Source organism: Panthera onca, chromosome A2 (genome assembly GCF_046562875.1).
Source record: "Panthera onca isolate mPanOnc1 chromosome A2, mPanOnc1 haplotype 2, whole genome shotgun sequence".
NCBI lineage: Eukaryota > Metazoa > Chordata > Mammalia > Carnivora > Felidae > Panthera > Panthera onca.
In genome coordinates, this window is record NC_138340.1 from 156,127,501 (window position 1) to 156,152,308 (window position 24,808).

At 42.0% G+C, this 24,808-nt stretch overlaps 1 protein-coding gene across 1 annotated transcript in view; it reads left to right on the forward strand.

Annotated features, from left to right (window-relative positions):
• The window catches only part of LOC132679615 (putative maltase-glucoamylase 2), a 90,068-nt gene that overhangs the window by 23,244 nt on the left and 42,016 nt on the right, over nt 1-24,808 (forward strand). The window contains exons 10-26 of the mRNA XM_060633318.3: nt 414-539; nt 2,857-2,988; nt 3,078-3,176; nt 5,554-5,667; nt 7,024-7,108; nt 9,739-9,856; nt 13,030-13,201; nt 13,964-14,080; nt 14,794-14,948; nt 15,076-15,160; nt 16,279-16,335; nt 17,149-17,273; nt 18,136-18,224; nt 19,022-19,059; nt 21,208-21,375; nt 22,564-22,719; nt 23,860-24,081. Of these exons, the coding sequence (XP_060489301.3) occupies nt 414-539; nt 2,857-2,988; nt 3,078-3,176; nt 5,554-5,667; nt 7,024-7,108; nt 9,739-9,856; nt 13,030-13,201; nt 13,964-14,080; nt 14,794-14,948; nt 15,076-15,160; nt 16,279-16,335; nt 17,149-17,273; nt 18,136-18,224; nt 19,022-19,059; nt 21,208-21,375; nt 22,564-22,719; nt 23,860-24,081 (2,058 nt within the window). The remainder of the gene's footprint in view (nt 1-413; nt 540-2,856; nt 2,989-3,077; nt 3,177-5,553; nt 5,668-7,023; nt 7,109-9,738; nt 9,857-13,029; nt 13,202-13,963; nt 14,081-14,793; nt 14,949-15,075; nt 15,161-16,278; nt 16,336-17,148; nt 17,274-18,135; nt 18,225-19,021; nt 19,060-21,207; nt 21,376-22,563; nt 22,720-23,859; nt 24,082-24,808) is intronic.

Here is a 24,808-nt window from a genome sequence, read left to right on the forward strand (position 1 = left end):
CATTTATGTATTTCCTTTAATCTCTGTGAGAGCAGGAACTATGTTTGCTTTATGCTGCTATATCCCAAGCACCTACATCAATGCTTAGCACATCATAAACACTCAGAAAACATTTACTGAGTGAATGATTATTATTTTTTTCCTTCCAGTATGACACCATTATTCAATCATTTTTGCTAATCCCATTATTTTGTGATGTTGCAGTTGCTGAGAATATGTTTAGGTACTTAGGAAAGAAAGATGTGAGTTGTAGAATTTTGCAAATTACCCTAGGAGATTTCTCTTGACTCTGACATTTTTAGATCTGGGGGCTTTATAGAAGGTGAAATGTAAACAGTGTTTTCTGTGTCAGACATGGTCCTCAAAACGGTAATTTTTTAAATGCTTAGCCGGGCCTGTGTCTATTTTTTCAGCTCATTGGACGACCATTCTTGCCTCCCTACTGGAGTCTTGGGTTCCAGCTTAGTCGCAGGAACTATGGCGGCATCAATGGATTGAGGAAGGTTGTGGACCGAAATCGTGGAGCTGGGATCCCATATGTAAGTTGGAACTTATCAGTGTAAGACAGCATTTCCTATCTTTTAGTGTTTGCATCTAATTCAATTTATTAGGAACATATACAAAGAGATAGATGGAAAGTTGGATAGATAGATACATAGATAGGGACATCTACTGTCAGAAATTTGCATGCTAAATTACCTATATCATCATCAAAAGAGCTTGGTTTATGGAGTCAGATGGGTATGGTTTTGAATTTTACTTTACTTCTTCCTAGTTCTGTCAGTGTTGGGCTAGTTAATTAACATCTCTGAGTCCTGGTTTCCCCCTTTATAAAATGAGAATGTAGGGGCGCCTGGGTGGCTCAGTCGGTTAGACGTCCGACTTCAGCTCGGGTCACGATCTCTCGGTCCGTGAGTTCGAGCCCCGCGTCGGGCTCTGGGCTGATGGCTCAGAGCCTGGAGCCTGTTTCCGATTCTGTGTCTCCCTCTCTCTCTGCCCCTCCCCTGTTCATGCTCTGTCCCTCTCTGTCTCAAAAATAAATAAACGTTAAAAAAATAAATAAAATAAAAAAATGAGAATGTAAGGCTGACTTCGGTGGACTGATAGTGAGGATTGCCTTACACTTTATGGAAGACAGGCAGCACAGAGGATGAACTGTTGACAAAGTTAGCTGTTATTTTATAAAAGAAAGCAACATCTGGGGTGATATGGCTAATAAGAGCTGATGGCTATAAAAATGACTTAGAATAAGTATCTCATAGTGACCTTGCACACTCCTTTAAGATCTAGCAGACTCTGATATCAAAAGCTCTCTTGTTCCAAAGCTCTGTTTATGATGTTCAATGTCCACCAGTAAATAGATAATTATTAAGTGTATAATATTTGACAAATTCATCCAGGAGATACATAACATTATTAGTGAGGTTATCAAAACAATTTATGTTGGGCTAGATCTTTGGAACTGTGTTGCAAGCATATATTTGACTAGGATCCAATTTGGCTAGGATATATTTGACTTTGGCCTGATCTCAGGACTTTTCAATCCCCTCTCAGGGCAGAAAGGGGAGCAGGCAGAGAGATGAATTTTTCCTGGGAGAAAACATGACCACTGTGTTGTTTTGGAGTAACTGATTATATGTTTCATTGTAATGCTCCCAAATATGCTGTCTGCAAGCATTCAATTCCAGGAGGAATCAGGCCAGGTCTCAACACGTCATTATGATTTTATAAGGTGCTTTCACAATCATGGTTAACCCTCATTTATTGGTATTTGGTACATAAGGTAATGGAGACTCACTGCACAGTTCATAACTTTTCCAAGGCCACTCCAGCTAGCTAAATGGCAGGACCAGGATTCAAAAATAGTGCTTTTGACTACAAGGGGTGTTGGTTTCAATCTGTCCCTGTACCTCTGATGGGAAAGGCTTTTCTGAGGTGTTGCTGATTCAGAAACAAATGAGCTTCTCTTCCATGGATTGGATCTTTCCCACCACGTGGTTCCCGAGGACACCTGGGTACTAGCTGACTGCCTTGTGTGAGAACAGATGTGCCACATTGGCAATAGGCCACAAGCCACATTTCCTTCAGGCCTGCAAGCCAGAGCCTTCTAATACACATGAGAAACACTTACTTAAAAGACCTTCGGATGTCTTTGAAGTTGTGGCAGGTTGGAAAAAAAGAGCAGCTGGGGTCACCTTTGACTCCTATCACCTATCACAAAAGCCCCAGTCGACCCCACCCACCCATGAATACGACCTGGGGAAATGTCACTCAACCCCTTTGCATTTCAGTCCCCTCCCTGAGAACAACACCTGCCCATCTCAGATTGATAGGCAAACCCTAAAATAATGTGTGTCTGAGAGTTTGGTCAATTAAAGCTCTGCCCTCTGTCATTGATCTTTGTGAGTTATTACTCTAGCAGTTTTATAGAACAAGATGACTGTTTTCTCCTCTTCTGATATATTCTAGCTTAATGTTTAGGCTCCACGTTTGCACAGTGTTATAACATTATGAATATACTTACCCAAACAGACATTTAAAGCACACCTGTTTTACGTCAAGCATCTAAGCTCTCGAGTTACAGAGATGAACAAGACACAGTCCCTACCATCAAGTTCCCTCCCAAGTTCCTCCCTTATAACATGCACCTGTGAGGACAGAGAGAGAGGCAAAACTACAACGTAAGAGCACCTGCATCTTTCAGAAGGGGCTTATATACTTCTAGGAGGTAGCCAAGTCCCGGGAGTTTGAGGATCACTGAGAAACACAGCTTCAGTTTTAGTCAGCAAGTACCAGAGCTATGATACCTTCCGCGAGCACAGCGGTATTTTCTAACCGGCGGGTTGGATCTTTCAGGACGTCCAGTACTCTGACATAGACTACATGGAAGGGGGAAAGGATTTCACGATTGATAAAGAGGCTTTCCCTCGTCTCGAAGATTTTGCCAAAGACTTGCATGGCCAAGGAATGAAATATATAATCATTATGGTATGTTCAAACAAATCTGTTGCCTCATTTTTCCTTTCAAAGTGTAAAAGAAATTTACAAAAATAATTGCTATCATGTTTATTTATTAGCATCCTGGAATATTAAATGACTCTAACTACCAGCCCTATGAGACTGGACGTAAGAAGAGAGTATGGATCTGGCAGGACAATGAATTTGCCATTGGACAGGTAATTTTGCAAGAAAATCACTAACTTACAGTCATCTGGGGAAGTCGGTACTTTTGTTATGAGAGTGAGTAGAAGGCAGTATCATTACTGTTTTCATGGCTTTAGAGGCTTCCTTTAATATTATTTTTAGACCAATAGATGTCATAGTAAAATAATTAAAATTCTGGGGGATTTAAAAAAATTGAAATATATTTCACATATGACATTGTGTAAATTTAAGGCGTACGACGTGTTGATCTGATACGTTTCTATATTGCAGTATGATTGTCGTTGTGAAAATACCATTTCTACCACTTCACATAATTATCATTTCTTCTTTTGTGGTGGGAAAACTAATATCTAGTCTCTAAAAAGCTAGCCCCTGAATTCCTAGACTATAGATATTGGAGAAGCAATGTATTATTAGAAGAAAATTCGTGTATTCTGAAAGTCCTCCTGCGCCCCAATTTCCTTGTCTTTCCCAAGACATTCAGCTATAATAATGCAGCAATATGCTCATAGGCTAATGTGCAACCTAACATACTTTTCTTTTCCATGAGACTTGTAGGTAGAGCCTAGCCTTCATTCCAACGTAGCAGTTTCAGACATTGGAGTAGGCTGATTAGAAGCCTCTTTTCAGAGTACTTGAAATCAAATCATGTAGGCAACTTTTTATTCCAGTTACTTACAGGCTCAGCCCTAGATAATTGGATTATGTGAGGTTTCCTAAAACATACTTAATCTGAAAGTTTATGTGACTGCAAATTGTGTTGCTCCTGGGCAGTTTACTTTTCAAAACTCCTTTTCGGGGTTATCAATGCCCCTTACATAACTGCTCACTGAATTCCTATCGACTTTGTTTACAATACTTAATTCTACGTGTTTTCTTTTTCATTGGGTCGAACCTTCCAGGAAATAGTAGAGAAGTTCCCTTCCTTCCCCAAACCAATGCTTTGCTTGGTTTTGTTTGAAGAAAATTTCTAAAATATCAGGTAGACCAATAGTCATCTGTAAGTACAAAATCAGAGGCCATGGTCACATAAACATGATTTTTTTTCATCTAAAAAGTAGGTTATCCAGACCTGTGAGTCATTTCAGTAGGACTCATATTTGAGTGGTATACAATTAGTAAGTTGCATGTAATTAGTGGGTGGAGGTTTATTATAAAGGCATTTGGTTAGAATGAAGCTTGCTGGGTCTGCTCTAGATAGAGTGTTGCTGTAGGTGACTTCTTTACCGCACTGCCTATTTCCTGAGGTCCAAAATTACCTCTGGTTATTGTTTGTGCCCTATCACCTATTCACTCTTTGGTGCCCTATCAAATAGTTCAATCCATTTAAATTGAGAATTTTAAGCTCTCATCTTGAGGTTTAAGAAGTCTCAGAATTTTATGTATGTGTTTTTTACATTATATATTTATATTTTTATAATATTTATAATATAAATATATACATATAATATATAATATTTATTCATTATATATTCATATATATATTCACTATATATTAATATATAATATATATTATATATATATTCATATATATAATATGTTTTCATTATATATATGAATATATATTCATTATATTGCCTGAACATCATCCTAAATCATAACCTATAAATTCGTTGAGAAAATTAATAAGAATGTAAGCACAAAAGCTTGTATCCTATCAGTTCAGGGTTTTCAATAATTTGGCTATAAGTTCTATCTTTGTGCTATTTCTGGAAAATGTTGAAAGCTACATTGATAGGAATAGATAGGAAGAGAAGAGAGGATAAGAGATATAGGAACTGAATAAGAAGCACAAAATTCATTTCACCATTTTATTTATTTATTTGTTTTTCGGTAAGTTTTTTTTTTTTTAATTTAAAGTTGTTAACATAGAGTGCAATATTGGTTTCAGCAGAATTCAGTGATTACATACAGCACCCAATGCTCATCACAAGTGCCCTCTTTAAAATCATTTTGCCATTTAAAACGATTGTTTATATACCAAAATCAACATATTCTTTATAAACTTTGTTATTCCACACGGGTTTAAATGCTCTTTAATTAACACATTAAATGAATCCAATGATTCGCTCCTGAAATATTATCTAGTTAGACGTGTGAGAATTTTAAATAGTTCTTCCGTCTGGTCTGACATGATGAAATGTTACTTTTGTGTTTTCATAGAAAAAAGACATCTGATAACGTCTCAGTTCTGTGATCAGCAATTGTTCCTTCTCTTTTTACTTCTTGTGGGTTCCTTGCATCTATTTTACTATTTAGTTTTGGGGGACATTTTGATTCTGAAATGATAAGATGCATGGGGCTCCTAACGGAAGAAGCAATAGCCTGCCATCAATGTGTGAGTCACCCACCAGCCACACCAACTGTGGTGCCTTCTTTGTTCTCTAGGGATATCCCGGATTGACGGTCTTTCCTGATTTTAGCAATCCAGTTTGTATTGAGTGGTGGAGAGAGCAGATCAGTGAATTTCATAAAACTCTCGAGTTTGATGGAGTGTGGATTGTAAGTTGTTATTCCCGGATCAAACGTCTTTTGGAAATGGATGTTCCAAGATTTGAGAATGAGTTTTGACCCTGATGTGTAATAAAATAGTCTTCCTGCCTTAGTGCTTAGGGGCGCCTGGGTGGCTTAGTTGGTTACGCGTGGGACTTCGGCTCAGGTCACGATCTCATGGTTTGTGGGTTCGAGTCCCACATCAGGCTCTGTGCTGACAGTTCAGAGCCTGGAGCCTATTTTAGATTCTGTGTTTCCCTCTCTCTCTGCCCCTCTCCAGTTTGTGCTCTGTCTCTGTTTCTATAAATAAGTGAATGTCAAAAAAAAATCCTTTTACTTAATGCTGAGCTTCTATGCAGTGAAATAGACCCCTCAAAACCCTGGATTTTAATTCTGGATCTGCCACTGACTGATTATGTCTTTTGTGAGAAAGTCTTTTGCTTTCTCGTGGTCTCAGCTTTTTCCTCCATTAACTGTCTTTCAATCTAAAAATACTGGTTTATTAGAGGCTATAATTGCTATTATTTGTTGCACTGCTTCATTAAAATTTAAAGTTATTTAGAGAATGATTTAATGAATCCACTTTATTTTTAAGTGGGGATAGCAGGTGGAGATATTTCTTTGAAACTTGGGAAGTTATCTCTGTTAACAGGATTAGGCATCACCTATTTTTTAATTTTTTAATCCATTTTGAAGAAATAGATTTGATCTCAATTATATCTTCATGTCCCTCACTGAGTGGATAAAAGGGGAAATTGTAAAATAGAAACATTCCTCTATCGTAGGCTTTTTTTTAAAAACAATTTTTTTAATGTTTATTTATTTTTGAGAGAGAGAGAGAGAGAGAGAGACAAAGCATGAACAGGGGGTAGGGTAGAGGGAGAGGGAGACACAGAATCCAAAGCAGGCTCCAGGCTCTGAGCTGTCAGCACAGAGCCCGACGCGGGCCTCGAACTCACGAGCTCTGAGATCGTTACCTGATCTGAAGTCGAACACTTAACTGACTGAGCCACCCAGGTGCCCCAAGCATTATTTTTTTTTTTTTAACACATCACTGAAATAATACCAGCAACAATAACATTTATGGGTAAAAATCAGCCTTTGGGATGGTATTTCCTAATTAACTAATTGAACTCAAGGTATAAAAAGTAAAACGTGCCTGATACCTGAGAGTTGGAGGGCAGTTTAGGCACAGTTTAATCCAAAGGATGAAACAGAGGTCAAGAAAATTTAGGAAGATTACTCAAGACCCCTAAGTCAGTTGCTAAGAGACCCCAGACGGGCTCCTAGTTCAGGGGACATTCCCAGACAACCAACCCAACTGTAGGTAACCCTTTCCCTTGTGTGGCTTTTGTGTCTTTGCAGGAAATGGATGAAGTATCCAGCTTTCACCACGGGTCCAATCGTGGGTGTGAGTCAAACCACTTGAACGTTCCTCCTTTCACTCCCAGTAAGTTGTCACAAGGCTTGTTGAAAGCAGCCTCAGCAGCACTGGTTGTGGCAGAGCTCAGTCCCACTGTCCTGGAGCACGCGGCCTGCAGCCAGGTGGGCCGCTCCTCTGCTGGAGGCCCTGCCACCACATTGGTCTCTGGCCACCTTTTCTCGCTGCAGGAACTGAACCCCAGGGCGAGTGTGTGATGAAGACATGCCTCCCCCACGGGGTTCTGTGTCTCCCAGCCCCTTTGGGGTTCTTCAGAAAACCTCAAGTCCAAACTACCTTCCATTGAAGTAAAGCTGCAATTTTGTTAATTTTTTTTCCGCTCATTAGCCATAATTGAAAGCATCAATGGTCCTAATTAGGTCTCTCTTAATTTTTTTTAATTAAAAAAAATTTTTTAATGTTTATTTATTTTTGAGAGAGAAAGAAAGAGAGAGAGAGTGAAGGAGGGACAGAGAGAGAGACACACACACAGAATCCGAAGCAGGCTCCAGGCTCTGAGCCATCAGCACAGAGCCCGAGGCAGGGATCAAACCCACAGAACCATGAGATCACGACCTGAGCCGAAGTCGGACGTGTAACCAACTGAACCACCCAAGTCTCTCTTATTTTTAAGTCTCATTTCTAGTCAAATTTTCCATTCCTGATTTTGAAATTGTGTGTGTATGTGTGTGTGTGTGTAACAGCATCGAATAGATTGTGCTGTGGAAACAAGTAAGCCCCAGCATCTAAGTGGATTAACACAATAAACGTTTATTTTTTGCTCATATAATACTCCAGCATGAGATATGTGGCTGTCACTCAAGCAGTGACTCAGGGATCTAGTTACTTCCATTGAATGGTGCTCCCACCTCAGAGTCCCTTGTTTCTGGCTTCCTGGGTGAAGGAGAGAGACGGTGGAGGTAGAGGGAGTTTTATTGGCCTTGAAGTGAGGTGTGTTCAATTGGCTCACATTTCTTTGCTCAGAAAGCCAACCACATATTCTCAGTTTACCCTGGAGCAAAAGTGTGAAATACAACCTTCCTCTCCCAGGAAGAGAACACAGGCTTGGTGAACATCTGGCCAGTCTCTGCCAGTTTATTTTGGTTTGTCCACTTTCCCTGCACCCTGGACTAAGGTTTACCTGTTTCTTGAGCCCTTTCTGGTCACTGAAAGAGTGGAGAAGTTTTTTGGGAGAAATCTTGTCTTCAGATCACTTAACTTCTTGCAAAATCTATTTGCTTGCCCTGTTTACTCTTTATTCGTCTCTGCTCGGTCTTTGTTCCCATTTTTTTCCCCACTGTGGATCAGTTTATTATGTTTCCCTTTTAATCTCTTAATATTCTTCTTAGCCAGAACTAAGTTGTGTTGTTGTAGTTTTGTTTTGTTTTGTTCTATGAAAAAAACTGCAATGTCATCCTGTTCTGCCTGCTTCTGGCAAACACCTCACTCCCTACCTCACAGCATTGTGTCTTCCTACCTGTGACTAGCCTCTGCCCCAGAGCTGCTCTGCTTCTCACCTTTTCAGGTTTGGAGAGCACAAACTAGCATGATAAAGACTTAGATATTTACCTTTGACCTTTAGACAGTTGTGGCATCTTTTCTTTTTTTGTTTCTAATATTTATTTATTTTTGAGAGAGAGAGAGAGAGAGAGAGAGAGAGAGCGCGAGCAGGAGCACGGGAGGTGCAGAGGGACAGGGGGCCAGAGGATCCAAAACAGGCTCCACACTGGGGCTCGACCTCACAAACCGTGAGATCATGCTCTCAGCCAAAGTCAGCCCCTCAAGCGACTGAACCACCTGGGCGCCCCTGGAGTGTCTTTTCTTATCATGGAAGTGGTTGTGAGTCTCATTCCACGGGCTGAGCTGTGCCAAAAATACACATTTCATTATGTTTTGGAATTCAACTTAATTTCTGGTTCAGTTGACCTGGTGGGATTCTGTTGGGCTTGTGGGGAAAACTCAACCTCACAGTTTCCTGGTCCCACTGCTTTCTGGAATTGTACTTGATACTGCAGCCCTATGTCCACAACAGGGCTTCATGAAGGAGGGCTGCTATGTCTCAGTTACTGGTCTACCAGAGAAAAAATAAGGGAAGAACGAGATCCTAGGCTACAAAGCAGAAACTTTTGAGTATTTTAGGGAAAATACAGTCGCAATGGTGATTCTAGAGGCAGGATCTGAGTTCTCATTTGTGAAACCACCCAAACGTCATCTCTCATTTCTTCAAAAAGCCTACCCAGCATATGAGTGCCTATAATGGAAGAGTGAAAGCATTTTCCTTTCCACTGTCCCTCATGTCTGTTCCTAACACATTCAGTTCCTCTTGATCAAATATATGTAGAGAAATGTGTGTGTCTTATTTGTATTTAATCTCAGACCAACTTCCTGTGGCAATGAGCTTGTTCCTCACTTACTCCATCCAGCACCATTTTTTTGTGACCTCAGTGGGCATGCACATTAATTTTAATGATCTATCTCAGGGGCTTAGTGTAGATCCGTGTAGGAAGCAGCATTTAGGGTAGAATTTAAAATCTGGAAAGGATTTCGTTAGGCGGAGACTGGGTAGGAAGATAGAACGAGGAGGAAGCAAACAATTGGGTGGTTCTTTTGTTAGAGCCCATTGACAAGGAAGTGCCTCGCTAATGGGTATTTCCCGACAGGAGTTCTGGACGGCTTCCTTTCTGCAAGAACCCTCTGCATGGATGCAGAATTTCATCAGGGCCTTCACTATGATGTCCACAGCTTGTATGGCTACTCCATGGCAAAAGCTACACACTTGTAAGTACTTGGTTTTCCCCCTAATTCCAGCTTGGGGGAGTTAGGAGGCAGAGGGCTTTCAGAATCTTCCAGAAGTATGTTTTTCAAATATTTTTGTGCTGATAAGGACACAGAAACTCAGATCTTATAGGCTACTAAAGAGCTCTTTTCCTATAGCCCCTTGGTTTCTGTGGGAGATTAGTTTTGATTGGCTTGTGACTAAGGGACTTCATCAGATACTAGTAGGCAGTAAGGTGTAAGGTATTTAGAGCATTCATTTGGAAGCCATCCCTTGCTGAGGTCCTATTACCCAATGTTGCTGTGGTTAACACACTAAGGTTTCCTGAATTGGCAAGTAAAAATATAGGACCAAGTTAAAATTGTACTGGACATACTTACCCTAAAAATTATCCATCGTTTAAATGAAATTCAAGTTGACCTGAGTGTCCCGTGTTTACCTGGCAATGCTGCATGCAATACTTCTAGCTACTCTCCCCACTGCCTGCCCCAGTCTCCCTCTCCATTCTCCTGTCTGCAAACATATGCTTATCTTTAAAGCCTCTCTTCAGATGTTCATTCTGGAAACCTGCCTGTCGGTTCTAGAAAGACTATCTCCCTTTTTTTGTGCTACCTTTATTTGTATTGCAGTAAGCTTAATGTGCAAAAATCTTATAACTTTTAGATAACCCATTTTTTCTCTCTTGCTGGACTGTAAGTTTCTTGAGGGAAAAGCCATGCCTATATCCTTAGCCTGAGGAATAGTGTGTACTAAAGATGTGTGTTGAATAGCTGCTGGTCTGAGGGAGTGAAGTCAGGAAGGGCTCCACAGGGGGCCTGGTGAGAGAGGTGAGTTAGACTACACCACTTGTTTTCCTGCTCCATTGTGCCCTCCAGACTTTGAATTATGCTGGATTGTCCAGGTGAGAGAGAGTCCTTGTCCAATAAATGCCAAAGTTTTGATCTCAACAAAAGAAAAGCTTTAGGAAAAAGGACACATTTCTAATTTTGTTATCTTCTCTTTCTGACCTCTGTCTCCCTCACTCTACCTTTCCTGGGAAATAAATTAGGTGAATAAGGCTCAGATTCCTCATCTTGGGAACGGGAGGCTGGGACTGATGTTGGCCAGAGTTTCTTTTAGTTCCGATCTATTTCAACCCGTAGACGCTTCTAAGAATGGAAAGTGGGTGGGAGAGTGGCTAAGTGACCAGGGTAAGAAAGAATGGGCAGGAAGAGGGAAAGAGAGTTGCAGATTGCTTTATGGCTGGTGTCTCCATGTAATAAAAGTTCTGTAAGATCATGATGGGCTTGGTTCATAGATTCTAATAGCTATGATTGATAGTTAAAAGGTAACTGTGATGGAGAAGGTAGTAAGTGCCTTTCTAAGTTCTCTGGGTCAGACAGAGTGACCTAAGTCCCTGGAAATAAGTGGAACTTGGCCTTTGGATATGAGGCAGAGTGGTAGAAAAACAAATAAGATGTTTGTTCAGTGGAATCTGAGCATCAGGAAAATTTAAGTCATAGATCTGATGGCTATTTGGCTCAGCCTTCCTGGAAGTATTGTTTGGGGGCAGTGATTACTGGTCTACCCCAAGAATGAACTTCTCCTCCCTCTAAGCTGAAAGTAGAAAGATCAGATCCCCTCAGAGATCAGGACTGGATGATAAGCAGACCAAACCTGAGGGATAGAAAGGAGAGACTTGAGGATCTCTGAATAAGATTGTCCCTCTGGGCTTGAAAACAGACTTATTTAATCTGTGGTACCATGAAGGTTGGCCTGTAGATAAACCTGTAACCTCAGATAACCTTATCCCTGTTTCAGTTTTACTCTGTACAACCTGAAGGTGTTTCTTTTATGATCCATGACTGCAGCATACAATAAACCCCCTAGTCAGTGGTAATAAAGGCAAAGTACCTGCTCATCAAGAGCCAAGTAGACGTGAGGGTAAGGGTGGAAGAGTGAGTTTTCTCCTTTATGTTACCTTTATCACTTGTTAAATTGTACAAATGGAGGGCTCACTCTTCTAAACCCATCTTCTTTTTCAGAATTTTCTCCCCTCTGCCCTTGTAAGTCATTTGGCATTGATAGACTCCTCATAAGGCAGTCCTCAGGATATGAAGTGGGGAAGAATTGGTGGCTGTGACAGGGTCTGTGAGGAACTGCCCGGTGCCTGCTGACACACTTGTCTCAGACCATGTACCAAAAGCAAAGGGCTCACAGCAGTTGTGGCCAGGGTATCACTACCCCACAGTTGTAATTTTGTTTAATATGAGATCCCTAAAGGAAGGTGTGAGCTGTTTATCAGGGAAGGAGAAAGGAGGGAGAGGCATTTCAAGGAAGTGCCTATGCAAAAGAGTATTCAGAATAAAAGCTAGGAAAAGAGCCATCATCTAACTACGTGTTCTTCCCACCCCATGCTCCCCTCCATCCTGAAGTCTTTATCTTTCTGCACTCCATCTTTTCAATTCCTTTGCTTTCTCTTCTATCTAGTCTTTTTTGATATATAATATCTTATATGTAGTATAATGCAAATAATATTTTGTATTTGGATTGCATTTAACTTTATAAAGAGTATCTTATGTCATCTTTTGAGACTCACTGATCTCATATTAATGAAGATTTCCCAACATTGAGAACTGCTAATGATAAGTTCTGAAGCTTTTGAGGAACCCAGGTGCCTGGGGCCCACGTGGTGTACAAACTATCCTCCTAGGCCAGCACAGGCTACAGAGTTTCAACATGAACTGGTGTTATACTAAACAGGATGATATATGTATGGGCAGCAAAGCATGGAAACAAGGGCCATTGGAAAATCTCTGTCTGGAGGGAGAAGACGGAGCCAAAGACCCAAGGCACGGTTCCAGTGTCTTGTCGACCAGAAGGGTCAGAGGCACAACCAGATCCAACAAGATGAAGAAAGCATAATCAAGAGGACAGGAGTCTAGAGACATTTCTTAGGGCGGGGGGCGGGGGGCGGGGGCTGGACTATAGAGGTTTGTGCTGTCTTACATGAAGTCTAAAACCTTATTCAGAAGTGGGAAAGAAGCTCTTAATGCTAAACTAGTTTGCTCACCTAGCTTATGATGCCCTGATGCTTTTTCTGTTTGGTTGGAAAGTCCATTGCTGCCCTTGGATATAGGTGAGTCCTAGACATTCACAGCTCACTTCACATTCAATTGATTGTGTTCCTTTTCAGGGCCATGGAGGGTATTCCCTTGAACAAAAGTAGCTTCATCTTATCCCGTTCTACTTTTGCTGGGTCTGGCAAGTTTGCTGCTCATTGGTTGGGAGACAATGCAGCCACATGGGATGATCTCCGATGGTCCATCCCTAGTATCCTTGAGTTCAACCTATTTGGTATCCCCATGGTGAGTTTTCCTCTTAACCAAGGAAACTTAACTTTTTCTCCTTTGGCATTTTTTCCATTACTAGTCTTTGAGGTGTCTGAAAACCAAGAAGCATATATGTCTCTGTGTGGTATGTATTAGAAAATTCATTTTTAGGAAGGAAAAAAAAAGAGGTTAGAGTGGGAGAGAGACAAAGCATAAGAGACTCTTAAAAACTGAGAACAAACTGAGGGTTGATGGGGGGTGGAGGGAGGGGAGGGTAGGTGATGGGTATTGAAGAGGGCATCTTTTGGGATGAGCACTGGGTGTCGTATGGAAACCAATTTGACAATAAATTTCATACATTAAAAAAAAAGAAAATTCATTTTTATATGTGGCATGAACTGTATTTTGAAGATGAATGGTAAAACTTTATCAGTGGGTAGTCATCCATGGAATCTCTGAAGTTAGGATAGAGACGCCATGAGTAAAATATATTAACATCACAGAAAATGTCCATCAGCAAAGCATCAGTGAATAGCAAAGGATGAAATTGGGAGCTGAATATTGAGGATGAGCCCTTGATATACCACCAATCAGTCTTCCTCTTGTCAGCTGATTCACAATGCCCATTTGCTGCTTTCTTCCATTTGTCTGGGGGCTGGCCCTGAAAGCCTGGAGAACCCCTTTAAACATGGAATGGTGGAAATAAAAAAGAGTTTGTCCCCTTACTACATAGGTGTACAATCACTGCTGTCTCCTCTCTCACTGACCACTGTACTTGTATGTGTGCTAAATCTCCAGGTAGGTGCCAACATCTGTGGTTATACAAAAAATGTCACAGAGGAGCTCTGCAGAAGGTGGATGCAGCTTGGAGCCTTTTATCCACTATCAAGGAATCATAATGGGCCTGAGTTCGTGGTAAGGTCTCCAAGTGAAGGGATGGAAACTTCTTGGATTGTCTAATCTAGTTGTTCTCAAAGAGGATTGCAGAAAATCCTATAGGTTGGCCCTAAGTGCAGAAGGAGAATAGATAAATTTGGGGTCATAGGCCCAAAGAGCAGAATATTGGGATAAGGGTGTATGGGAAGGAATATATACATATTGAGTGATTTTGTTGTGATTTATATTGATTTTTCTTGTACCCACCAACAAAGGTGAGAAGAGGTGTTAGAGTTTCTGTGGTGCTATTACCTCTGTCACTACCTTTTATAAGATGGGACCATTGGAGTCCACTGGTACTATGAAGTACTATGAGGAACCTCAAGGTATAAAATAAATTAGATCAGCTCTGAAGGGAGCAGGACCCTCTATAACCCTTTTATCTTCATGGTTACCTCCATGGGCTTCTTTATCACCCTTGTGGCTGCCATAGACTGGGATCATAAGACACCTGTCAAATTTAAACTCTGCCACATGTTTGCAGTTTACATTGGTAAAACCATTAATCTTTGATACTGTTTTTTCATCTATGATGAAGAAGCAGGACCAAGATCCTTGTAGTTTGGGGAACCCTTTGCTATCTTCCAAGGTGGAGACTATAGCTACTTTTATCTGAGAAAGCTTCTTATCATAAGGGAACAAACTTTCAAAACACAATGGAAGTATCTAATATTTGCTTCCTTCTCTCCTAGGATCAGGATCCCGTTGCCTTTGGCAGCCACTCTCTGCTGGTGAATTCCTCCAAACATTATCTGAACATCCGCTACACTCTACTCCCCTATCTCTACACCCTTTTCTACCGAGCTCACACCCGGGGAGACACCGTGGCAAGGCCCCTTGTCCATGAGTGAGTTTCCTGACCCACCAAGAGTCCCTCTCAGATCCTGATCTCACCTGGTTAGTCAGGATCTTGTTGCCATCTAGTGTGCTGTTGTTCTGTATTGTAGGTTTCATCTGCCTTCTCTGTTTTCTAGGTTCTACCAGGACCCAGCTACATGGGAGGTGCACGAGCAGTTCTTATGGGGGCCTGGACTTCTCATCACACCTGTTTTATATGAGGTATCTTTATAATCTGAACAATAGTGTGGAATATCACACTTGTCCTCATGGCTCTCTGGCTGGATAAGCTCAGTCCTGAGTGTCTATAGCTGTGTTTAAATATCAATACAAATATGAATGAGAGAAAAATTATGAAAGTTTGGAAATTAGAAAAATAGTAACTCTTGGTCCACTGTGTCACCAAGCAAAACAATTTCCATTTTGTAAAATTACATTAAAACTTGTTTTCTTAAGCCTATGGCCATGCATTGACAGGGGCTTTAAATGCCATGGGAGTTTCAGCTGGCCATCTGTCTGTACTTCCCTTTGACCAAAGGATGTGTGCTCTTGGGGTTGGATCGGGAAAAGAGAAGAGGCGAGAGAGAGAAACAGGGAGGGAGAGAGGTCTGGACAAGGGGAGGGTGTTACCCTGGAGACCATATATATGAAGGACCACACATACCCTTCCTAAATATGAGTGGGGAAGTGTGGGGGAGGAATCAGGATTATGCTGGCCATTTTATAAACATGAAAGATCACCACTGTATTCATGTCAAAGACCCGTCTCTGGGCAGATGCTGGGCAGCGGGCAGTCCTACTGGAAGGTTCTCCTAGAGGTTTGGCTGTTTCAGTCTCCTCCCACCCATCAGACTACACAAGTAGCTCAGTGAAAGAACTTTCTATGCTTCTCTTGGGAAGTTCCAGTACCTTGAAGCAAAACTTATTTATTTATTTTTAATATGAAATTTATTGTCAAATTGGTTTCCATACAACATCCAGTGCTCATCCCAACAGGTGCCCTCCTCAATGCCCATCACCCACATTCCCCTCCCTCCCACCCCCCATCAACCCTCAGTTTATTCTCAGTTTTTAAGGGTCTCTTATGGTTTGCCTCCCTCCCTCTCTAACTTTTTTTTTTCCTTTCCCTCCCCCATGGTCTTCTGTTCAGTTTCTCAGGATCCACATTTTAATTTCTGGGCACAACTCTGCTCTCAGTAAACTGCCCAACTTTCTAAGTATCTGTATTTGCACTTGTAGAATGGAATGATCCCAACCGTCTCTCAAGATGGTACAAACATATGAGGCGTTGTGTACTGTAAGGGGTGTGCTGATGTTGCTCATTGTTGGGGTTTCCCTAGGGTGTGGACAAAGTGAAGGCATACATACCGGATGCCGTGTGGTACGACTATGAGACAGTAAGTAAGGCAGCCCCGCTTGGGTCAGAGACCAGCCTCTAGCAGAGGGCATTTCTAAGGCAACGGTCCTGGGAGCTTGGGGGGAGGATAATGGTGCAATGCTTTAACTTCAGTTGATAGAGAGTACTTCTCTGTGAAGAAGGTCTTTCTAGACATACTATGAAATGTGCATAACTGGGGTAGGTTTATAGGAATTTTCATTTTATGAACCTGGTTACTCTGCAGCTGTGAGAACTAGTAATTGGCTGGAGGCTGTGATACCCTAGTGAATGAAAGCCCAGTTGTGGAATCACCACATGGTACAATATAAAGAAATAGGGCAGATTGGAGTCTCAGATCTGCTATCTACTTTAATTATGCCTTGGGCAATCCTTTGCTTTTGGGGGTCTCTGCTTTCCTTTTTTTTGTTTCAAATTTTTATTTAAATTCCAATTAGTTAATATATAGTGTAATATTGTTTGGGGAGTAGAATTTAGTGATTCATCACTTACGTATAACACTCAGTGCTCATCCCAACGAGTGCCCTACTCAATGCCCATCACCCAGTCAGCCCATCCCGCCATCCAACACCCCTCCAGCAACCCTCAGTTTGTTCTCTATGGTTAAGAGTCTGTTTTATGGTTTGCCTGTCTCTTCTCACCCCCCATATGTTCATCTGTTTCGTTTCTTAAATTCCACATATGAGTGAAATCGTATAGTATTTGTCTTTCTCTGACTGATTCATTGCAAATGAGGTGACTGAACTAAATGATCTCCACAGTACCTCCTAGTCCAACAGTCCATTACGTGCTCTGTCCTCATTCCGTTGGCTAGGGAGTAGCTATCCAGTGGAGGAAACAACTGGTAGAGATGCAGCTACCACCTGATAGGATTGGACTTCACCTCCGTGGGGGCTTCATATTTCCCACCCAGCAGCCCAACACAACCACTGAGGCCAGGTAAGCTCCTCCCTCATTCTTCTACGGTGTGACTCCTCTGACGCTCCAAGGGGAGTGTGTTATGGGGCAGGCAAATGGACACTAAATGTGGACAGATCATGGGAAAACATCTCCAGTCAGTAATCCATTTCCCCTCCTTTCAAGGTCAGCCCTGAAGTGGCACCTTCGTGTTCATTTAGTGGGTAAGGTAGCCTCGGCTCCTCCATGTTTCTAGAGCCTTTCACTTGGGGACTGAATCGGATTTTAAGAACAGTCAAAACAGTCATTCATGAGGATTTCCCTATGGCCAGCAACTGTCTTCAAGTAGATTCCCTTAGGCATGAGAGAATGCAAGGTAAATAGGAGGTAAGAGTTATCACATGGAAGTCAACATAGCTTCCAGGGTCAAGAGTCAGAAAGTTCAGGTTCAGGCTCCAGCTCTATTACACATTAGATGTATTGCCATGGACAACCTACTTTCTGTGTTGCTGCCTATCACTAGTCAACTGGGGATGACAATGGTTTGAGTTTTTAGTGTTATCATGCAGGTTAAATGAAAATATAGTAGACGTGGTTTATTGTCCATAGGGCACTTAGAAGAATGCTTGACACATGGCAAGCACCCAGTAAGTGCTGATTATTAGTAGTATTGCAAGCCCAGTCTTTGGCAGGAACGGCCTCCTTCTACCATTGTTATGCTCATTCACTACCAGCCTCTGTTGTCTACCCACACCCAACTTCTGTGTTTCCATACAGTGTCAATATCTACTCCATTTCTGGGATAGACTCTGAGTTCATCTGTCCCTAAGGCATAAAAGGGGTTGGTTGAACATAGTTCTATGTCTTCTTCATTCTCTGAAAATTGAGGGTTGCTCTTTCACAGTCGGAAGAATCCCCTGGGACTCATTGTTGCCTTGGACTATAAGAGAGAAGCGAAGGGAGAGCTGTACTGGGATAATGGTGAATTCAAAGGTAGGCTTCCCTCTGGTGCCCTCCCTGGGCTTCTCATGGAAAGTAGTCATTGTAGGCTGTCCAGAATGGCACTAACCCTGTTATCATCAGTGCTTGCTTCTGCAGCTTGGAACCAATTTATTCTGAAAGTTCAGTTAGCCAAGCACAATGCATTAAAATAGACTTCAGATGAGCAACTTGTATGTTATTGACTCTACCAAAGTGACACACATTATTTGGTTTAGTTTAATTACTCTCTTCTCTGGGTATCATTACCAATACGAAATAATATGTTTTGTAAATAGATTTGTAAAATATTGCTTTGATTACTATCAAGGTGGAGTATCTAATTTGTGTAGTGTGATTTTCCACTGTAAGATTTCCATAGAGGTAACCGACAAAAGCTTATGTGTGGCTTGTGATTATATAAAAGCCATGCCCTGCGTACGATTAGCATTTCTTAATATTCATTGGCTGTTTATCATTGCACTGTATATAGAGGATATAAAGATGGATGAGCTGTAGACATTGCCCCTGAGGAACTCCTGGTCCAGCAGGATAGATACAGTGTGCATGCGGATGACTATAAGTGGAGGTCACCATGTTTGAAATGCCAGCAAAATGGCACGACAAAGTACCATGGGAGCTCAGAGGGGGATGCAATTAGTGCTGGTAGAAGCAGTCCAAGAAACTTGGAGGCTTGAGAAAAATGGGCAGAACTTGGGGAAGCAGAGGTATTCCAGATGAAGAGGAAAGCATGACCGCACAGCTCCTCTGCTTCCTATAATAACAGGTACCCTTCTGTCTTTCTCTTTTAGATGAAAAGTATATTCTGTATGATTTTTCTGTCGCCTCTGTAAGTACTGTTATTGAGGAGCACACAGTGTGCATCCTTTTCTGTGATTGCTTCTTGAGTTTTTGGTTTGCTGTGATGCTTGGCGATGTGGAACAGAGACAGGGCTTGTAACAATCCCAGAAAAAATTAGAGTTAAAATGATAGTTTTTAATCTATGTTAGATATATAAATAAGTTTATCAAATATCAGTATGACTTCAGTGAAGAACTTGGATTTTTCTGGAAAAAAAATTCTTACCTCTGAGTCTGATAGGATGAGTCCTAGCTTCGGGGATGTGTCCTTGGTGGGGTGCAAGCATGTGTGGGATGTGGATAGGGGCACGGGGCCTGTTGGAGGTTCTTCCATAATGGTCCTCTTTTCCAGCCCCTAAAACTTGGGCACAGGTATTAAGTGGTGGTTTTGAGAGGTTGGAAGATACAGAAAGACACAGAACATTACTTGCCTCATCTCTCTCCCGAGGGGACCAAGAGGAAGAAAGGCAGTGATGGTAGCAGGTCATATGAGAATTCTAGTTGGATTATCTTTGAAGTCTGTGCATGGGTAGGGATTTCTTTTTTCTTTTCTTTTTAATGGTCATTTATTTTGAGAAACAGATCATGAGCAGGAGAGGGGCAGAAAGAGAGGAAGACACAGAATCCAAAGCAGGCTCCAGGCTCTGAGCTATCAGCAGAGAATCTGACCCAGGGCTTGAACCCATGACCCATGAGATCATGACCTGGGCTGAAGTTGGACGCTTAACTGACTGAGCCACCCAGATGCCCCTATGGATCATGCTTTTTGGTGTCCACTCTAAGGACTCTTTGTATCCCTAGATCTTGAATATTTTCTCCTGTATTTTTTCCCTAAAAATTTGAGTTTTACCTTTAAGTCTGTGAACTGCCTTGAGTTAATTTTTTAATGTTTATTTATTTTTGAGAGATAGAGACACACAGACAGAACGCAAGTGGGGGAGGGGCAGAGAGAGAGGGAGACACAGAGTCCAAAGGAGGCTCCAGGTTCTGAGCTGTCAGCACAGAGCCTGACGCGGGGCTTGAACTCACAAACTGTGAGATCATGACCTGAGCCAAAGTTGGATGCTCAACAGACTGAGCGACCCAGGTGCCCCTGCTTTGAGTTGATTATTATCAGATGTGAGGTTTAGGTACAGGTTCTCCTTGGGGCCTCTGGATGGCCCACTGCTCCAGCACCATTTGTTGAAAAGGCTCCCTTTTCTCCATTGCATTGTTTTTACACCTTTGCAAAAAATCATTTGTGGGTTGCCTAGTCTTTTTAAACATCAAAGTGTCCCCGTTTTTTTTCTTCAGTCTTTAGTCTCACCTTGGTTAGAGGTCAACTATATCACTTTGAACTGTGGCTCCCCGGGTAGGTGGTCTGCCTCCCTTGGCCTCAGTCTTCTCATCTGAAGAATGGGGCTCACGGTGGCTTTAGCCTCATAGCTTCCTGTCAGAATTCAATGAGATGCTTAGTACCGTGCCTGGCACACAGTAAGGGTTCAGAAATTTCAGCTCTTATTATCATTAAAATAAAAAGAAAGAGTCATCTAGGCCCTCTTTGTGTGTATGTGTATGTCTTCACCTTTGTGTGCCCACAAGTCTCTATGCATAATCATGTCTTTTTGTCTGTTTTATGAGTGCCCATAGTGTCACTTGGAAATTCTGTGATGTCCAGAATGTATTTCCTGAGTGATAGAATCGATAAATAATCAGTGAACCAAAACAAACATGAAATGTTACTGAAAGATTGAAGACTGTTAAGAGTCTGGGTTAACAAATTCCCTGGGGATGACCACCAGGCACCAATTAGAACTCCAGAGATAGGGGAGCCTGGGTGGCTCAGTAGGATAAGCGTCCAACTCTTGGTTTCGGCTCAGGTCATGATCTCACGGTTCTTGAGTTCAAGCCCTGCTTGGGGCTCTGCGCTGACCGTGCAGAGCCTGATTGGGATTCTCTGTCTCTCTCCCTCTCTTTCCCTCTCTCTCTGCTCCTCCTGTGTGTCCTTTCTCTTTCAAAAATAAGTAAATAAGCTTAAAAAAAAGAACTCCAGAGATAAAGGACATAGCTTAGATGTCAGAAAGAAAATTGTTGAGTGGTATTTGGTGATGTACCGGGTTTCTAAGTAGATGTGTGTTGTTTCTTTTTTTTTTCCCAGAACCATCTACAGGCAAAGATTATAAATAATAACTATACGGACCCCAACAACCTCACGTTTACAGATATCATAATCTTGGGAATGGACAAGCAACCTATGAATTTCACTGTTTCATTGAAGAATTCTTACAGGTCCATTTTAAATGTTACCTACAATGTTTCATCAAAGGTACGAGATTGTTCCCTCCTTTCAGGGCCCTTATCGAAAGCCCTGGCCTAAGGTTCTTGCAGACTGCTCTCCCTTGCTCTTTTGACCTTCAGCAGTTACTGGCTCACTGCAAAATCTATGCCATCACAGGGAAGTTGCTGAAGGAGAATCATATGCATGCTCAATATGGACTCCTGAGCTTTCTTTGCATTATAATACTGCAGAAGACAGAGAAGGCAGTTCTTCTCTGGGCAGATTTAAAACTAGACCTGCTGATCCCAGATGTGATGTGGTCAAAATATGATTCAATACTTTGGCCTAGCCCTGGAGAGTATTCACACATTTGTCCTCCCATTTGAGTTAAAGACTCTCTTTGCTTCAGACACAAAGATATAGGTGTAAAAGGTATAAAAGGTATAAAGGTATAAAAGACACGCTAATTTTATACCATCTTAGAAAATGAGAGTTGAATAAAATACAAGGGGTAATCCAGTTCTGCTCTTATTGAAGGAGTCCCTTACATGATAATCTCTGACAAAAGATTCCAATTGTTAGTTGAGTATTTCAAGCACCAGGAAATCCACTATTTCTTAGGGCAGCCCCCTTCCATTTTGACAATGCGTATAGCTAACAGTACGAGCCTGGTTTCTTGAATGAGGCAGGATGGGGTTCCAGTCTTAGCTCCACTGTCCCCTAGCTGTGAGATCTTGGGCAAAGAAAGCATTAAGCCCCTCTACACCTCATTTTTGATCTTGTAAGATGGAGGTAGCCGTGGTATTTGCAGCATAGCATCACCTTCTAGGATTGATAGAAATAAAGCATACAAAGTGGTTGTCACGGTGCTTGGCCCATATAAATGCTCAGTGTAGTTTTAGTTTGTGTGATTACTGCCATCATTATTAAAATGTATGCACACCACACCCAGGGGGCAAAGTCTGAAAAAGACAGCCCTGCCTGTGATCTGTACAGCCCTTCCCATTCAGTATCCCACAGGACTCCACGAGGTGAGAAAGGTCAGGAATAAGCCAAGTCCATTTTCCTGACAGGGAGGTCAAAAGCCCCAGAGGGTAAAAGCTAATGTTCCAAATATCCCATGACAAAGTGGTGTTGGATGAACTGGTATTGAATGAAGATCATCAGGGAAGGACATTATCCAGGTGGCTCAACCTCACCTCTTTTGTCACCACAGCCTCCTTTCTCCTCCCTCAGGTGGTGAGGATTACTGATCTCAAGGGACTGGTACTTGGACAAGAATTCTCCATTAAATGGGAACTTCCAGTCAGTGACCTGGAGAAATTCAACTGCTACCCTGATGAGCCCCCCCTCACTCTGGAGCATTGCAGGAAGCGGGGCTGCCTCTGGGAGGTAATGATCTGGAACACATCACCACAGTGAGCGGGAAGTTGTAAAAACTGCCCCATGAGTAATTAGACACCTAGAAAACACTTTCCGAATGATGATGGGTTGAACTGTAATCATCCTTCAGAAGGAATCTGACACTCTGTCAACCGATGAATTATTTTGCCAATTCTGTGTGATAGGTGACCAGTGTTTTCCTCAGATATCCTGAATCCAAATATACTTATCACCACTCTGGCTGTCTCTTTCCTCCAACCACAACATTAAAAACCCCACTTTTATTTTTAATACATCCATGATACGTTGGGTATGCATTGTGTATGGGGTCTTTTAAGTGATTCTTTCCCATCTATGAGAGGGTCCATGCAGGAAGGTAAGACTGTTTCTCATCACTTGAAAAACAGAGAGAATGAAAGTCAGAGAAAATAAGTGATTACCCCAAGATCACAATGGGGGCCGTGAGGGCAGTGGGGGGCAGAACCCTGCCTGAGATTCCAGTCTCCAGATCAGGCTTTCTGCTGACACTTCCCTGTTCACCGAGGGGAGGAAGCCAATGGGCATGTATTTTTAAATGGATCTATTCATTTGCTGGTGCTGTCATAACAAAGTACTACACACTGGGTGACTTAGAACAACATAAATTTGTTATCTCAGACTCCAGGGAGGTAGAAATCTGAGATCAAGATGTCAGTAAATATGGGTCCTTCTGAGAGAAGGGAGGGAGACTCTGTCCTATGCCTCTCTCCCAGCTTCTGGTTGTTGTCTGGCACTCTCTGGTCTTCCTTGGTTTATAAAAAAACATCACCCTGATTTCTGCCTTCATCCTTATATGGCATTCTCACTGGGGGCAGGTCTGTGTCCAAATGTCCCCTTTTAATAAGGACAGCAGTCATCTTGAATTAGGCCTATTCTAAAGATCTCATTTAACCTGATCATCTGCAAAGACCCTATTTCCAAATAAGGTCACTCTAACAGATACCAGGGTAGGACTTCATATCTTTGGTGGGGTGGGTGGGGGGGCATAACTCAGCTCATAATAATGGGCATGGTGTAAGAGACTCAGGCCGTGTGAACCAACTTCCTTGGTAATTAGGTCCTTGAAGTGTGGGTGTTAGAGGCTGATGGAGAATTTCTCCTCTTATTCAGGACACAACTGTTCCTGGTGTGCCTACCTGTTACTATGACACCATCCCTAGTTATGCTGCCAGTAACATTCAGTACCTGCCCACGGGCATCACCACAGACCTCACCCACCTGATGACCCCTGAATCAACTCGAGCAGCCACTGCTGCTGGTTCTCTTTCTGCAACGATCAGCTTCCTCCGCCTGAGTGTCATCTACCATACAGAAAACATGCTGCAGTTCAAGGTAATTTTCAAGGCGTTGCAGGTTCTGATCCTCAACATGGAATTCTTACAGCTCCATATGGATGAAAGTCACTGAAACATCTTCATGTCCAAATCCCTCATTTTATGGACAAAGGCACGGCAGCCCAGGGAAGTAAATGTCAGAGAGCTAGGAGGATGGTGGACCCAGGACATAACCTTGGATCCACCAGGGTTGTGAATTTCCTGCACCGCTGAGTGCTCGGGCATAAGCATCCTCAAAGGACCATTACTCAGCCCTGTGAAAAACGTGTCTGTTCCATGGGAAATTCACATAGTGGCATTAACCCACTTCTACCTTTAGAGTTATTTTTCTAGCAGTGGTTCTTAAACTTCAGAGAGCACCAGAATAACCTACAGGTCTTGTTGAAGCTCAGATTGCTGGGAGTTTCCAGCCTGAGAGGCTGCCTCTCTAACACGTTTCCGGGTGATGCTGATGCTGCGGGTTAAGGGGCCACACTTTTGAGGCCCACAGCTCTGGTCTGATGGAAGTACAGTGTGAACCTCATAGATTTCCTGATAGCCACATTCCTAAAATATATTTGAAAAAATATCAAATGAAATTCATTTTAATAGCATTTTGTTGAACCAATATGCTGAAATGTTATCTTACCGTGTAATCTAAATACAATTCTTGAGATATTTTAGGATCTTTTCATCATACTAACTCTTTAAATTTTGGTGTGTATTTTGTACTTATAGTGAGTCTC